This window comes from Sitophilus oryzae, unplaced genomic scaffold (assembly GCF_002938485.1).
Source record: "Sitophilus oryzae breed Bouriz unplaced genomic scaffold, Soryzae_2.0 scaffold_1494_pilon_pilon, whole genome shotgun sequence".
In the NCBI taxonomy this organism is placed as follows: domain Eukaryota; kingdom Metazoa; phylum Arthropoda; class Insecta; order Coleoptera; family Curculionidae; genus Sitophilus; species Sitophilus oryzae.
The window spans coordinates 595,093-611,926 of record NW_022146163.1 but is presented as its reverse complement, the minus strand read 5'-3'; the positions used below and the strand labels follow the sequence as shown (position 1 = coordinate 611,926).

General features: G+C 32.7%; 1 protein-coding gene across 2 annotated transcripts in view; it reads left to right on the top strand.

The window, feature by feature from the left end:
* LOC115877466 (toll-like receptor 7) overlaps window positions 1-15,944 on the top strand; it is a 250,597-nt gene extending 234,653 nt beyond the window's left edge. For both annotated transcript variants that reach the window (XM_030893620.1, XM_030893619.1), the window contains 2 exons: window positions 10,267-10,870; window positions 13,969-15,944. In XM_030893620.1, the coding sequence (XP_030749480.1) occupies window positions 10,271-10,870; window positions 13,969-15,126 (1,758 nt within the window). In that variant the 5' untranslated portion in view covers window positions 10,267-10,270 and the 3' untranslated portion in view covers window positions 15,127-15,944. The remainder of the gene's footprint in view (window positions 1-10,266; window positions 10,871-13,968) is intronic.
* The last annotated feature ends 890 nt before the right edge of the window (window positions 15,945-16,834 follow it).

Genomic DNA, 16,834 nt, shown 5'->3' with positions numbered 1-16,834 from the left:
CAAGACAGAAACATTCATGTTTTACGACAAAGTTGTGACAAATCCAATACATTTCTGCGACATTTTTGTCTCATTTCGAGACTTTTCAATGTCCCGTCTCGAGTCGGTAAAGATCAAAGTGTCTATGTTTTCCCAAATAGCAAAATTACGTTGTTCAACGTAATCACAATGTCGCCAGGAGCAACCCAACGTTGCCGGACAATGTCGAAGCGACCCATATTTGCACCAAAATGGTGGATGTTTTTAGGGTCGCTACAACGTCGCCGTCGACGTTGCTTGAGGCGACGTAGTACGTCGTGTGCTAAAAGTTGTTTTTCGTGCCGATTCGCGATATTTTGAGGTTAGAGGTAAAAATATTCGTCGTCAAATATTACTATATTCAACCATGGGGAAACGAAAACAATGCAATTGGTGATGGCTGATGATGTATGAATTAGAAATGGAATATATTATGTTCCATTAAGAAATAACTAGGTGAATTTAACTTCGACAAATCTGCAAAGTTTTGAGATGTCGGCAATCGAAATTCATCAACGAAGATTAGTTTACTGTTGAAAGTGACCATGATACTTCGAAATATGGCAAAACCCCTTTTTTATTTCCCAGTTTTAATTTTAAAATTATAGTTTACTTGATTACCTAACTTTTTTTTTAATTTTGAGACAAATATACGAAATCTATCAGGAAAATTAGATAACAGATACAGTTTTTAACGAAATTCGCAGTATTTTGTGGTTTTTCATATTTTATTCGATTCGTCCACAACGCACGAAAAGATAAATCGTATTAAAATGGCGGAGTCGCCTAAGGCACCCTTTAAAATACCAATATAGTGCATAAGGTGCGGTAACCAACCTTTGGGTCACCTATGTCAACCTTTGGTTCAAAAATTGACACCTGCTTTGACGAAATAGGACCTCTGAACCCTACCGACATCTAGGAGGTAAATAATAAAATTCCTTCCTACAGTGCTCTTTTTTACCTAGGAACAGTAAAATAAAAAAGAAAGCTGGGTCATCCTTTGGTGGTGGTGGTCACATACTCGTTAATAATATCGCTGACATTAGATCAGTATTTCTATTTATTTATTGTTAAAAAAAGGCGTACAGGAAGTATTGTTGATTTTACCACTCATTTGAAAATTAAAATCTAATATTCTCTTCAATTTATGCTGAAACTGAACTTCAGTTGGCTGCTCTTCTGGAGGATCATTATTCTCATAGTATTCCTTTGTTGTATGGGCTTCAGGTGTACTGTTATTTATTTCTAGAGTATCCATTGATAATAAGCTACCACAAGTAGCACTATTATTTTTCAAAATTGAAGTGGACGTTCCTTCGATACATGATTGCGAGGATGTGGATGACGAACCCAAACTCGTTATTTCCACTTCATTTTTCGGACACTGACTTGCTCGCTGACTTTCTTCTAAATACTCTTTCCTTTTTCTATAAAAAGTTGTAGAGTATTTATATACTTGTTTCTCTTCTCTATCTTCTTTTCGCTTTACACAGCAAGTACAACAGAAAAAAGACATAACCAATTGCTCTGTGACAGTACAGTACAGAATTTTTTGAGGTTAGGTGTAGATAGTTCTGCTTCCACAACAAAAATCGATATCGTCGCGCTCGTCGCCGTAATCTAACGTAGTAATTGGTTATAATTTTGAAGTTGCTTTGGGTCGTTTAATGAAACGTTTTATTACGTTGTAGTTAGCATGTACTTACACTTTTAATTTAAAAGTACGTTGCACAACGTTGTACTACGTTTGTTATTCTGTAGTACAATAAACATGCCTGCTGACGACGTAATGACAATGGTATAAAAGCCAACTTCTAACAACGTTGCGCCCTACAACTTTTACCAACGTTGTTAAGGGTCAAAATATACAACTGTTTAAGTACAACGTCGTAGCGACGTTTTGGCTACGTAATTTGAGGTTTGAGTATGCATAGGGTAGGGAAAAGTACCAATTTCAACGTTGCGCGTAGTCAAAACTAGTCGGAAGTCCGAATTTTGTTACTTAGGTTGTTTGTATATTTTGCGAAAAGTTGTCATTGCAGTACGGATGGCGTGTACTGCCAACAGTGGGAGACCGGTGAAATCACACATTGTTAACAAAACTCATTAGTAACAACTAAACTTTTGACTTTGCTGTACTTTTGTCATTGCGGTGTGAACAATTTGTCTCAAGATTGTCTTGTCAGAAGTCTCCATTTTTCGTGACAAGTTTGTCTTGTTTTTGTCTAAAATCGTGTTTATTTTTTGTCTCCTTGGTCTGGACCTGGAATTAGAAATAAGAAAGTTAGTTAGATAATGGTAAAAGGGGAATATTTAATTATTGTCCGAATTTTTGTATTCACAAACTAACTGTTTAAAAATGTCTATACCTCTGGGGCGGATTTATCTCTTCAAAAAAGTCCTATGGGTATTTTGCCACTGCAAGAAAATCTACAAAATAAAATAGTTATGTTTTGTAAACACTGCTGCGTTAACCCAACGGAGACTAATTGTAAGCAGTGGTTTACTAATAAACAAATTTGCAAAACGGACAAAAAATGCTTAGCGTTTCGGGAATTATATCTCCTTCCGTCGTCCGAAGCAAAAAAACACAAAGAACAAAGAAAAAAACTATTTAAACTATGTAAATGCAACTATTCGAGAACACTTTAGTTTTTTTTTCATACAGATCTATATTAATATATAAAATCCTTAAGTGACTGACATACTGATTAATCACGATCCTGCTCAAACCACTCAACGTAAGAAGCTCAATATTGGCATACAGGTTGATTCTAGGGTGTAGAGGTTCGATAAGAAGGGATTTTTCGAAATTCCAGTTCCAAGAGGGTGAAACCACCCCTCAAATATTACAATATTTTTTATTTAAAAAACGATCAAGTTTCCGAAAAAACGCTTAAACACGTATATTTTATTTTGTTTATTTACATATTTTAAGATTTTTTAAAAATGTATACAGGGTGTTTCGAAAAATATGGTCATTGATAAATCACGATCCTGCTGAAAGCGCTTGACGTAAAAAAGCTGATTTTTGGAAAACAGATTGACTTTAGGGTGTAGAGGTTCGATAAGAAGGGATTTTTTGAAACTCGAATTCTAAGGGGATGAAACTATCCCTCAAATATTAAAATATTTTTGGTGACTGGTGAATTTTTCGGAAAAACTCTTAAAAAACGGTTAGTCTTTCGGGAAAACGCTTGGACAAGCATAATTTATTTGGTTTTTTACATATTTTGAATTTTTTTAAAAAATCATACAGGGTGTTCCAAAAAGTCGGATAATTTCTTAACCACGATTCTGCTTAAACTGCTTGATATAAAAAGCTTATTTTTGGCAAACGGATTTTTCGAAAGTGAAATTCCAACGAGACCCCACAAATATTACCAAGTTATATAATAATATCGCCATATTGTTTTTTCTCATGCTGACATAAATATGAAAAAAATTTATCCAGTTTGTATGTTAATGGAAATTCTTGCTTTGCTTTATCACCACCATTACAAATGATTAATTCGACGCGAACGAAGTCGCCGGTACACGCTAGTACGTCTATAAAAACCGTTGACGTTCTGTTAAAAACCTAAAAACTAAAAATAAAAATAAATAGTTAGTTATGTTCACTAACTGTTTAATTGTATTGATTAATGATTCTTCTAAATAACGATAATTAAATTTTCCATGTGTGTATTATACGGTGTAGAACTTGATAAATAGGAATTAATAAAGTTAGTGAATTATAAATATACTTATGCATTTTCAATGAAAACATGAAGAGATTAATAAAAAAAGGTGAAGGTATTCCATTTAAATTAAACGTAAAAATTATTCCCATTTAAAGCTAATATTATTTAGAATTATTTTTTAGACAAGAATATGCTTTTATGACTGCAAGTGAATAATTATTAAATGAAAAAATTCAGTGCATATTTGGTTTTAAAAACTTAAAAAATTGCTAGAGAGATGAAACACTAAAATTGTTATTGCATTTTAAAATTGTACATATTTTAAAAGCGGTAAGATTTAGATGAGATAAATCAATAAATTTACCCTTATTTTAACCGTTGGAAGTAAAAATATCACAATATACAGGATAATACGCGTCGAATAGTGTATATAATCGCAATTTTCTTTTGTTTATATTTTATTTTTATTCTAATAATTCGAGAAAATTTCAAGTTATTTCTTTATTTTATAATTGCTTAGTCTGTTAAATTAAGTATAAAAGCTAGTAGTTAATTTGAAAATTCGTAGAGCTTCTGAGACAATCAACGACAGTTTGAGAATTTAAATTAATTTAATATTTTCTTCGTTCATTATTTCTTTCTTTAAATATAATTAGATGATACTTAAACTGAATTAAACAAATTTGAAGTTGGAGCAAAATTAAAAATTGTTTTCCAGAATATTTTATTTCGTCTAACTTTTTTTCAGAAAGCATACTGTAAAAGAAGTAGTTAAGTACTTGCTTATTATTACGCTCCCTGAACAATTTTAGTTTATTAAGTTATTATTTTTGTATTTTAATAGTGAATTGAAGAAAATGTGTATCATACAGTTATAAATTATGAACATTGTTTTTCTAAACCACTATTTTAACAGTTTGATAACTTACTTCCAAAAAGCATTCGCCCCTTTAAAACAATTTGCAAAAGTTTTCTAAAACCATAAGACAACTTCATTTTAGCTAGAAAACTTCCTTCAGCATCCATTTTAATTTATCGAAACTTACTTAGACATGATTATATGAACCCTTTAAAAAGAGACGGTTGTTTCAGTTTTCTTTTGCAATTTTTCTTTTCTGCTTTTTACCATACAATCTCTTACTTTTCTATAAATGAACATTAAATTAAGAGGGATGAACAAAAAGAGAAGTATATATACAGATATAGGAGGAATAAGGAAAAGAGCAAGTTACACAAGAAATGTCAATGTTTGCTTTAATCAAGCTAAGGAGAGAGCGTTTTAAATGGATGAATTCTAATTTACAAAGTAGATGAATGGACGTTGAAAAAGAATTGGGGAAATTATCTGTATTAAATTATTTTAGCTTTTTATACAGGGTGCTACAAATTCGGGTTATGAGCATTGGTATCTCGGAAACCGTAATAGATACGAAGATGGTTAGATTGGGATAAAGTTGCGCCTTGGGATGTTCACCAAGATGCCATCAAAAAAGTTTTAAAAATTTCAAGGATTGCTGAGTTTTTTGGAGAAAAAACTATTTTTTGGAAAATAAATTTTATTTTTTCTTATCGTTACTTTTTGTATACTGCATTTTGTACTCTTTACTGTAAATGTTGAAAAATTAATATTCATGTCAATTTTTTTTATTGCATTTGATTTTCCGTATTCAATGTTTTACCCCACGTCATTGTTAAGTTTGAAGGCTTATCAATATTGGAACGATGAATAGATTAAATATTTAAAAAAAAAACAGAGCCGGACTTGAAACTAATTTAAATAAATTATGTTCAAATCAAATGTCCGGAACAAAAAAAGTATAAAGCGTGGCATATCGTTGTACTCAGGAGACCGAGTTCTTTCAAAACCTGAAATAAAAAATGCAGGTCCGTATTTAAAAAAAAATCACTCGGCCTCTGTATCTCACAAAAATTATCAGCTAATTTGAAAATCTAAAAATACTATCAGATAGCCCTAATAAAGTGGCTATGAGAATGTGCAATTAGTATTTTGCGTTTTTAAAAAGTAAGGACAGGAAAAAATAAAACTGATTTTCAAAAAAAAACGTTTTTTCCAAAAACTCAGCAATCCTTTTTTGATTGCATCTTGGTGAACATCCCAAAGCGCAGCTTTGCTCCAATTTAACCATGTTCGTATCTATTACGGTTACCGAGATACCAATGCTCGTACCTCGAATTTGTAGCACCTTGTATATTATATTAATCTGGAATTATATTTTTATAAATTACAGGACAGTTTATCCAAGTTCCTAAGCAGAAAATATGTGAATATTATTTTTTAAATTAGATGCATACTTAGTATTTTCATTCAAGAAATAATAATAATAATAGCTCCAGTATATAGCGTTTGACGCCTTGGGAGTAGCAAGGTACAGCTTGCCATACTAGAGCCGTTCGGTATACAAGGAATGTAATGTGGTTAGCACTACGCTTCAACCGCCCATTATTACCTCAGGATTGTGAATCCCAAGTACTCATTTAAGGCTGAGTCGACCTAGGTACCCAAACTATTTTTATTTTAATTAAAAATATTCGGCTGATGAAATGCCGCGTGTGGGATTCGAACCTACTACCTTGAGATTGGTAGACGAGAGCCTGTATCTCTACGCCATGCGCCACCGGGCACCTTTCATTCAAGAAATCCCTTGGGTATTTTGGTACTATAACGAATCCCTTGGGTATACCCAAAGAAGAAACACACTTGCCACATTTTTGCATTTACATTTATTTTTTCAAAACACTTAAGTTTATTTCATTTAGTTACAATTTTCTTTTGAAGTTTTCAGTTTTACAAATATAATGAATAGGGAGTGTTGGATTGTTGAAATATACGGCGTGGTCCGAACTGTATTCCGGAAACTGCGCCAGCATATTCTGCAGATAAAAATAAGTAAAAAAGATCGTATAAATGTATGTCATAAAATCCTTAGTTTCCTTAGTTTCGGAGATACAGGGTGTTGAAATTTCATTTTTATTTCGATTCTTTCCAAATAATTTCTGAAGTAACGTCAATATTTGGATGAAAATTGTCTGGGAGTTTCTTGACATGAGAAATTTGATTTTGATGTCAATATGACCCCGATTTGTAGGGGGCGCCACCTACATGTGTTTTAACTGTTTTGAAGAGTAATAACTTTTTGTCCGCACTTGTATAAAACTACTCTGAGTGAAAAAATATACATCCCCGTGACTTTTTACGTAAAAAATGTATTTTGGTAAAAATCGCTACTAGTAACCGTTCTCAAAATATTTAGAATGGGAATAGTCAATACATGTCATTATTGACAAAAAATAAACACGTTGCGTTGAGTACATAGCTACTTGACTGATTTTTTTAAAATTAATCATAAAATTTTCTGCGAAAAAATGATGATAAAACAGTCTCTGTTGAACTTTTGACACAAACATATTTCAAATGTATGATTTCATTCTAATAACTATGTATTTAGTCAACATATTTAATTTATGTCAATGATTACAGGTATTGATAATTTTGATTCCAAATATCTCGAGAACCATTACTCGTAACGATTTTTACCAAGAGACCTTTTCAACGTAAAAAACTTTGTAAATGTATATTCGTCTACTCAGTAGTTTTATATATGTCGAAGGACGAAAAGTTATTACTCTTTAAACCAGTTAAAAATATGTAGGTGGCGCCCTATACAAGTAGGAGTCATATTGACATCAAAATCAAATTTCTCATGTGAAAAAACTCTCAGACACTCAATTTTCATCCAAATATTGACGTTACTTCAGAAATTATTTGGAAAAAATCGAGATAAAAATGAAACTTCTACACCCTGCATCTCCGAAACTAAGAATTTTAGAACATACATTTATACGAACTTTTTTACTTATTTTAATGTGCAGAATATGCCGCTGAAGTTTTCGGAAAACAGTTCGGACCACCCTGTATAAAAAGTTTTTAAAATATTAATTTTTATAATCCTGAAATTTTGAATAATAAGTCTTTTATTTCATTTCCCATTTGCTGGCTTCTAATTAACTGGGTTAGTTTAAACATAAAGAAGAAATGGTAATCACACATTTATAAATTATGAAAACTATAGGTTTTCTAAATTTGGTGGTATTCATATAAGTCTGAAAATTTTATTTTGATGTCTTATTGTATAATTTGCCATACCTTTAGCAATTTGCATTTCTGTTTATTTTACTAAAATATTTATTTATACCGCAACTCCAGATTTAGAGATTCTGTTCTCTGAAGATTAATACAAGAACTATTCTAACAGTTTGATATCTTTCCTACGTAAAATGCATTCATTCATTTAAAATAATTTCCAGCTAAAATCCTTTAAAACCAAAAGACAACTTCATTTTATCTGGAAAACTTCGTTCCGCATCCATTTTAATTTATCGAAACTTACAACAAACACGATTATATGAACTCCTGGAAATGCGACAGCAGAGCTGGTTCAGTTTTGCTTTTGCAAGTTTTCTTCTTTGCTGTTTACCATAAAATCTGTTCCTACTTTTCTATCAAGGAAAATTAAATGAAGAGAGATGGAAAGAGAGAGAAGGATAGTTCAAAGAGGTAAGAGGAAAAGAGCGAATCACACAAGAAATGTCAATGTTTGCTTTAATCAAGTTGAAGGGAGGGCCGTTTGAAAGGATGAATTCGAATTTACTAGTTAAATAAATGGACGGTGAAAGCAGTGAAAAGTGATTTAATTCAATAATTATTTTAGATTTTTATATTTCTTTTTAACCTGGAAGTACAGGATGTCCCATTTTACTTGAAATCATACGGTATCTCCGTTATTAGTAATTATAGGAGGATGCGGCTTACACAAACTTTTCTTACTTTTTTGTCAAACGGAAGATGCTGTAAACAAAATTTGCAATTTAGGACAGCCCCGTATCGTCGTTATTATGGATGATATCGAAAAGGTGAAAACGGATTCTTGTAGAAATTTTTACGCAGAAAAAAAGTGGCGTAGTCTGTTTTTCGAAAAAAATATATTTGAAAATATGAATTAAAGTTACGCTTTTTCAAATATAACCTGTATAACACCCTGTATATTTATAAATTACATGATCCGTCTTGCTATGAGCTTTCCAAAAACATATATCACTCTATATTTATTTCAATATTTAAAATATATCATTTTCTTATTAGTAGGCCGTGATAAATAACAAAAAAATCAAAATGGTATTTACTAAAATAGTCATACACATATTAAAATTTTATTTGGGATTGATATATTTTACTTTTGAATTGTTACCACTGAATATATTTTTTTATAACGGAATTTATTATAAAGGGATGGGTTTGCAAATATCTAAAAACTTGCAATATTAGCTTGCATTAAAGTATTTTCCAGGTGTTCAACATTGTCGTAGTTGCCACGATATATTTCATATTTTAAAAATTCCCAGAATCAGAAATCGCGAACGGACAAATCCGGGAATCAGGAAGATCATCACATGAATCCATTGGTTCCGATTCATTGATTTGAGAAATAATAATTTAACAACATTTTAATATTTCAAAGTTGTGAGAGGGAGCCCCATCTTGCTGAAAGTATATTTCACGTAAATTTTGACGAATGAATATATAAAAGTTCTGGTACGATAGCTTCCAAGATTTACAAATAGCGGTAGAGAGTTAAGTTTCCCTAATATACAAAAGAATTTATAAGTGGCTCCGAAATAAAGCAAAAGACAGATAACAGTATACTTTTAATAATTCTTTAATTTCTTTTATATCAATCTTGGCCTACTAATAAATACGATCTTTTAATAAACTTTTTTAAATATTGCTCTAAATACTGAAAATAAATATAGTGATAGATATTTTTGAGACGCTTATGGCAAGCCAGATCATATAATTTTTAAATATATAGGCTGTTTCATTTAAGAAAACATAACTTTAGTTCATATCTTCAAAAATATTCTTGTCGTAATCAGACTACGCCACTGTAAAAAGTTCTACAATAATAAGTTTTACCTTCTCGATACCTTTAACAATAACAGAGATATGGGGTGTGTCCCAAATTGTAAAATTTTCAAAAAGCCCTGTAGCTCAGAAATGAGGAGGGTTATGCAAAAATTTGTTTACGGCATCTTCCGTTTGACTAAAAAGTGCGACAGGTTTGCAAACTGCACTCTTCCATTTGCAAACTGCATCCACGAATAACGAGATACCGTATGATTTCAACTAAAATGGGACACCCTGTACAAAATACGTTAATTATTCTACTTAAATGTGAGACGGTGCGTTTTTATTTTAAAATAATATAGTCAATAATAGTCAATTATTATTTTTAAATTAATGTTTGTATATGTGTGTGTGTGTGTTTATTCAATTTCCTTTATTGTTGATTCAGATTATTTTTTCTTTTAGATAAATCATGATGGTTACTCCCTTGCTAACTTCTATCAGTTCTATCTAAAGAATACTTATGTGAACATTAGGGAAACATGCAAAAAATGTTTTCAAATTTATCTATTTATATTGTTTAACATAACATGTTGAACATGTTGAACATGTTCCTAAATTTATTTTTTTTTGTTTCAGAATAATGTTCTACAGCCTTGTCCTACTACTGGTGCTCTCAGTAAACGCCTACTCCTCATGTCCAACGAAATGTTCCTGCTACCTAGACATAAAAGGACGCCGAGTAGTTCTTTGCAAAGATGGAGGCCTCACAGGCCCCCTAGACCTTAACGGGTTCGGTTACGACACAGAAATCATCAAAATAACCGCCCCCGACGACAACACCAACCTGCTCACCATGTCGCCAGCTTTCCAGAGGTACACCAAGCTGGAAGAGATCCACGTGACGAAAAGCAACATTCCCCAACTCGGCATGCACTTCTTCTTCGGCCTGACGAAGTTGGATGTGCTAAATTTGTCACAGAACAACATTACCCAGCCTCTGGATCACAATTTTCGCGGTCTGGACAAACTGAAGGAACTGTATCTGGACGACAACCGGATCCAGTCGTTGCCTAGCGGCACTTTCCGCTATCTGCATGAATTGAAGGTGCTGTCGATACAACGCAATCGAATCCGGGAACTGGCGAACAGGATTTTCCTGGAAATTGGAAAGTTAAAAGTGCTGAAGCTGAGCGGAAACAATTTGCGGGAACTTAATCCGGAGGTTTTCCGGGACGTTCAGGTAATTTCTTTTCGATTTTCTTTCGACTTTGTGTTTCGGGACGAGGTCTTTGTAGACGAGGTCTTGGAAAGACGGATATAAACGGGTCATTTTTATTTTGAAATGTTTATTGTTTAGTTGTTTGTATTGTTTAAAGAAAACTGTTTTAGGGGCATTTAATATATTTAGGATAACTTTGTGTTTTATGAAAGCTCCATATGATTTTATTTATCATACATCTTCATAACTTTTATTTTAAATTTTCCCTTCTATTTTTTAAATCATAATGTGGGAAATAAAAGTAAGTCGGGTTAGTTACTACACTCACTGGCAAAAAAAACCGGCCACTAAAAACTAGTCCCAATTTCAGAGTTGGATTTCTCGCGAACCACTCATTAGATTTTGATGTTTTTTTTTAATTGTAAATTAATTCCTTCTTAACGGATGCTACGTCAGAAATTTTTATTCCGAATTTATTTTGAGCATATACAGGGCACAACAATAAGACGAATTTTTTGCTCGAACTTTGTGACACCCTGTAGGGTGCAGCAGTTGTAGTAGTTATTGGTAAATAACAATTGCCAAATCACATTGTAGCCTCATTTTTTGTTAACATTTTGTTTTTTTAATCACGACATTATCTCTGTTTGTATTGGTGATATGCTGCTTTAAAATGAACGTCTTAGAAAAAAGCTTTGCAGGCAAAACCACGACCAAACCAATTCACATGTAAACGCGCAAACTGAAGAAGTGCTCGACGATGTGTTGGAAGTAGCTGAGGTCCTGTAGCAGGCATCCTTGCAGACAAGCTGTTTTCTTTTAGTCTTCGTTGGATTGTCCTCTCACTGACTTGAGTTCTACGCACGGCTTGTAGCAGATGTTGATTTTGAAACGCTGTAATTCTACGATTTCGTAAAGTATTCAGGACAATAAAGCGGTCGTCAATTGCATTTGTCTTCCGTTTTCTTCCGGAACCCACTCGCCTGGTGAAATTTCCCGGTTCCATATACCGATTCCAGGCATCCTGGACTGTTGTTCGAGGTATGCCCAGGGTATCGGACACATAACGTTGACTTCGGCCATCCTCAATTAAAGCCACAATACGAGCAACATCCGTCACAGATAATTGCATTTTTTAATTTGACAACCGTTGTTCTCATATTGTAAATACTCATAAATCCGTTTTCGCCTATGTATGTCGTTGATTATTTATACATAAAACTTTCTGCCTGCAAAGCATTTTTCCGAGATGTTCGATTTAAAGCAGCGTATATCCAATAAAAAGAGAGATAATGTCGTGACTAAAAAAACAAAATGCTCACAAATGAGGCTACAATGTGATTTGATTTAGCAATAGCTACTGGAGCTGCTGCACTCTAGACGGTGTTACAAAGTTCGGGCAAAAAACTTCGTCTTATTGTTGTGCCCTGTATATGCTCAAAATAAATTCGGAATAAAAATTTCTGACGTAGCATCCATTAAGAAGGAATTAATTTACAATTTAAAAAAAAAATCAAATTCTAATGAGTGGTTCGCGAGAAATCCAACTTTGAAATTAGAACTAGTTTTTAGTGGCCCGTTTTTTTGCTGGTGAGTTTATTTATAATTCATGAACGGATGGAATGACTTTGCTTCATGAACATCATACAGGGTGAGTCTTAAATAAGTGCAAATATTTTCAAGGCTGGTAGATCTCGATAACAGAACCATATTTTCTCTGTTCCGTTTTTCAAATAAGTCCAAAATAACCTTATTTTACTTTGAAAATAAAAAAAAAATCTTTATATTTTGAGAACCACTGGATCTTTTTTGATTTTTTTTTCTTGTAAATTTAATCTACTATCTGTATTGCCATATTATCAAGAAATTATGTTTTTCACTAAAAAGTAGTAAAAAAAAATTCAAATGTTTTTTTCAAAAATTTCCAAATTAAAAAAAAATTGCGCAAAGAATTTTCGTGTTTCTGGGATCGAAATATACAATATAAAAATATTTGCACTTATTTAAGACTCGCCCTGTATAAAATCTCAATTTCTTATTGCTTTTTAAGTGGAGGTGTTTTTGATAGTGTATGCTAATTTTGATTCAAAATTAATTATACTTAAATAGGCTAAAATTCTAACTCTATGAGATGTAATGCTTTTCTCTCTCAATGAGATGTAATGCTTTCGATTCCAGATGTAATGCTTTTCTCCGACATCTTAAATGCAAAATCCGGTATTTTTTTATCATAAATGAATGAAACTTTATTCCACTTCATGTTTTGTTAAGCGGCTTTTCAAATGCTTAATCGATATTTAATGTCTATTTTTACTTTAAATATGTTTACATTTTCTTCTTAACTTATAGGTGTTTATCATTAGATATAGTGGCGGCATCCATATTATTAACTAAGATCCTTCTAAAACTGTGTCTTGAAAGACGTCTTTATTAATTTTATAATCAAGTAAACTGTAAACCCCAAATGGAAACTCTGATATGGAGTTCTTTCGGAACACTCTGTGTATTTAGGGACTATGCTACAGATTTCAGTTTTATAATGGACCAAAGATGATTTCCAGCATATATTTTTCTTTAATTAAAATTGAAACTACTCATTTCATTATTATGTACATTTTATTAGAATTAATAATTTTTAAAATTAAGTTTCCAGCAACTTAATTTACTTAAAAACCTCAGTGTAATTTCATAGTGACACATATTAGAAAAAGTTTACATGAATATAATAAATCCATTCCATTTTCATTATACATTTTAATTTTACTGTGAAAGTATATAATTTTCCTTGTTCTAGTTTAATATGAATTAAAGTTGACATTGAAGATTGATGTATATTACAAAGACATTTTTATTTAAATTTAAAACATTCTTTTGTTTCTGTTCTGTGTGCAATTCAATACCAAATCTAATTTCACTGTCAAAATGCAGAGGCAATAATAAATTATATGACATTTTCAAAATAGCAAGACACTAAAATTATAACGATGATATAAAAAATAAAATATATATTTAAGAATTACGAAGCGATCAATAATGATTGAAATAGTTGTTTCAAAAATAACTGCTTAAGCTTATAAAATAATTTAACCCACTATTAACGAAGTTTTTATTTGTTTCAGGAACTTCGCCACTTGGAATGCCGAGGATGTGCCTTAGAGAAAATCAACAAAGAAATTTTCAGCCTGCTTCCATATCTGTCCTATTTAGACTTGGGTGACAACGAAATCAAACTAATCCACACCGACAACTTAAAAGATCTGATTAACTTAAAAGTACTTAAGCTAGACGGTAACCAGTTGACTGTTTTACACGACAATATTTTCCTTAACCAGGCAGCGCTAAAAAAGATCAACTTGGCCCGCAACCACATCACCAAAATCTCAGCCAATGCCTTCGTTGAACTATATAATTTGACTGACATCGACTTAAGTTTTAATAAATTAGAGAAAGTTCACGAAGGGGCATTTGGAGCTGTTAGTAGTAGTTTGGAGATGTTAAATTTGAGCGGAAATCAGATGAAGTTACATACTTTGAAGGAGTTAGCTTCGATGGAGAACTTGAAAGAACTTAAACTCTCAAAGTGTGAAATTATGGATACGAAAATAGAAATATATCCTCCAAATTTAAGAGTCTTAGATTTGAGTAACAACTACATTTCTCTGCTTAATACTGAATACTTTCCTTACTCCTTAAAGGAACTTGACGTCTCTAACAATAGAATTAGAGGAATTGACGAGAACGACATGAAGAAGCTGGACGACTTGAAGTACTTGAATCTTCAAAAGAACCCCTGGTCTTGTGATATTTGCTTTATCGTGCCTTTGTTAGAACGAGCCAATAGAAGTGCCACATTCAGCGAACTGATTTGCGTATCTCCTTACACTGTCAAAGGAAAAACGTTGGGAACTATAGTAAAAAGCGAGTTAACTTGGTGCTCGGCTGCTAGTTACAGCACTGGAGATCCAGACTTTTTCTTGGTAGCCGGTGATGGAAGAATGCGTATAATAGCTGCCAGCATGTCAGTTTGTCTGTTTCTTCTTACTATTCTTGCTGTGATAGGTGCAGTATGCTATTCAAGAAGACACGCTGCGAGGTATTATACACACGAAGACAAACTAGCTATGGAAGGAGAAAATATATTCGAGAACAACCATAGCCCATTATTTTGCGATAGAGAATTAAGTTTTAAATTTCCATTGGATGCGAATGAAAAACGAATATCAATAGCGACTATTGAAGAAGTTAAAAAAGAACATTCTATTACCAACGGTACTTGAAGATAGATAGACCGTGAAGTGTTTTTATTGATAGCGTGATAACTTTCAAGAAAAGTCAGACGCTATGGTGTCAAATACTGTACAAAAAGTGTATGTAAATAAAAGATGATATTTTATGTGTGCCAGAGACGGAAGGTTGTGCCAATTATTTTGAGCCCTATGGGTTTTAAATGTAACTAGAGATACTGTATTTTGATAACATTGCAACTGTCTAAATATGAAATTTAATATATTATATTTTTTGTGAAGAAAGAATTAGAATCTGTTCCTTGAAAAAAAAAGTTTTACGTCACTGGAAGAGAAATTTACTAAATTAAAAAAGGTATTTTTAAAACATCACCATTAGATAAGAACGTTATTATAAAGAATAAACTCTTAAAATTGTAATAATAATTGTTTTTAGGCATAAAATGGAGGTAAACTTCAACAACAAGCCAACATATTACATTATTATTTTCAATTAATTTATGTTTGGGTATAATGATTTGCGAAAATAGTTTATTCTAATAATGAATAAACCGGACAATACTACAGTTAGTTTAACACTCTAAAGATATATTTCTCTTAAAATTACCTCTCATTGAAAAAGTGTTAATAATGATAGTATCTAATTCTCGTATCGTTTTATAATTTAACTTGTTTTAGGTTAGGCTAGGTTAGGTTGCTGGGGTTGCCCTAACTCGGAGGCCTTGGGCCCACGCGATACCCCTGTATTATTGTGTACTAAACCTTCCTCGCATTCTTTATTTGCGTTAAAGCACTTCCTGGTCTTTGCAAAGTTCCCGATGTTGCTGATGTTGGCTTCTGCTGCTTCCTCTAGTTCCTCCAAAAAACCGTACCCTAAAGTTTTAAAGCTACAGTTTTCCTGTGCCGGACAGTGGCACAGCAGGCTCTATGGTTCTTCCTCTCCGCATTCTCTGCAGTAGTCGTTGTTGGAAATCTTCCATCTCACGAGGTTTACCCCCTTGGAGCAGTTTCCAGTGACCACACCTACAATTATGCGTACTAGATACTTTTTGTGCTCTAGTAGTTGTTTTGTCTTTTTGCTATCTACCACTAGCCACAGTCTTCGATCTGTAGCGCATTTGTGTCTAGCCGGACCGTGCAACTCTCCAACTTTTCAATCGCAGTTTCGGTGCGGCGCATGCGTATTGGAACGGCTGAACAAAGTAATTCGGGAGCAACGGGTCTTAGGATCGATCCCCCGATAGATAAGTAGAACTTTTTCAATTTTTTTACAGCTATTTTTATTTTTTATTATTTATTTAGAGATGTCGATAATAGCGAGCAAAAAAGGCTGTAGGCGTATTTTGGTTGCTTTGGCTAATCTCTGGGGCAAGTTTTTTTGTTTATAGATTGCACGGGAAATACTGGACCGATTTTTCTGTAGAACTGTTATATATTATTATAATTTGTTAGTTTTATTTTTGAAATTTAGGTTAAATTATGCTACGATTGCTTAAGAATTTACTCTCGAAAGTTACAAGTTTATAATAAAAGACAAGAAAATAACCCAAGATTTAAATTTGGCGGGCATAATTGGAAAATGTTCTTTGTGAAATGAGACTTCGACCGCCATCGGAACTTTGTTGAAAGTTGGAGAGTTGCACGGTGCGGCTATACGCAAGTTCTGTAGCGCAGTCCTTACGGTGCTGCCACCTCTCTTGCTGCTTTGCCTTGATGATAGTTCGTATAGCTTCCTTCAGAG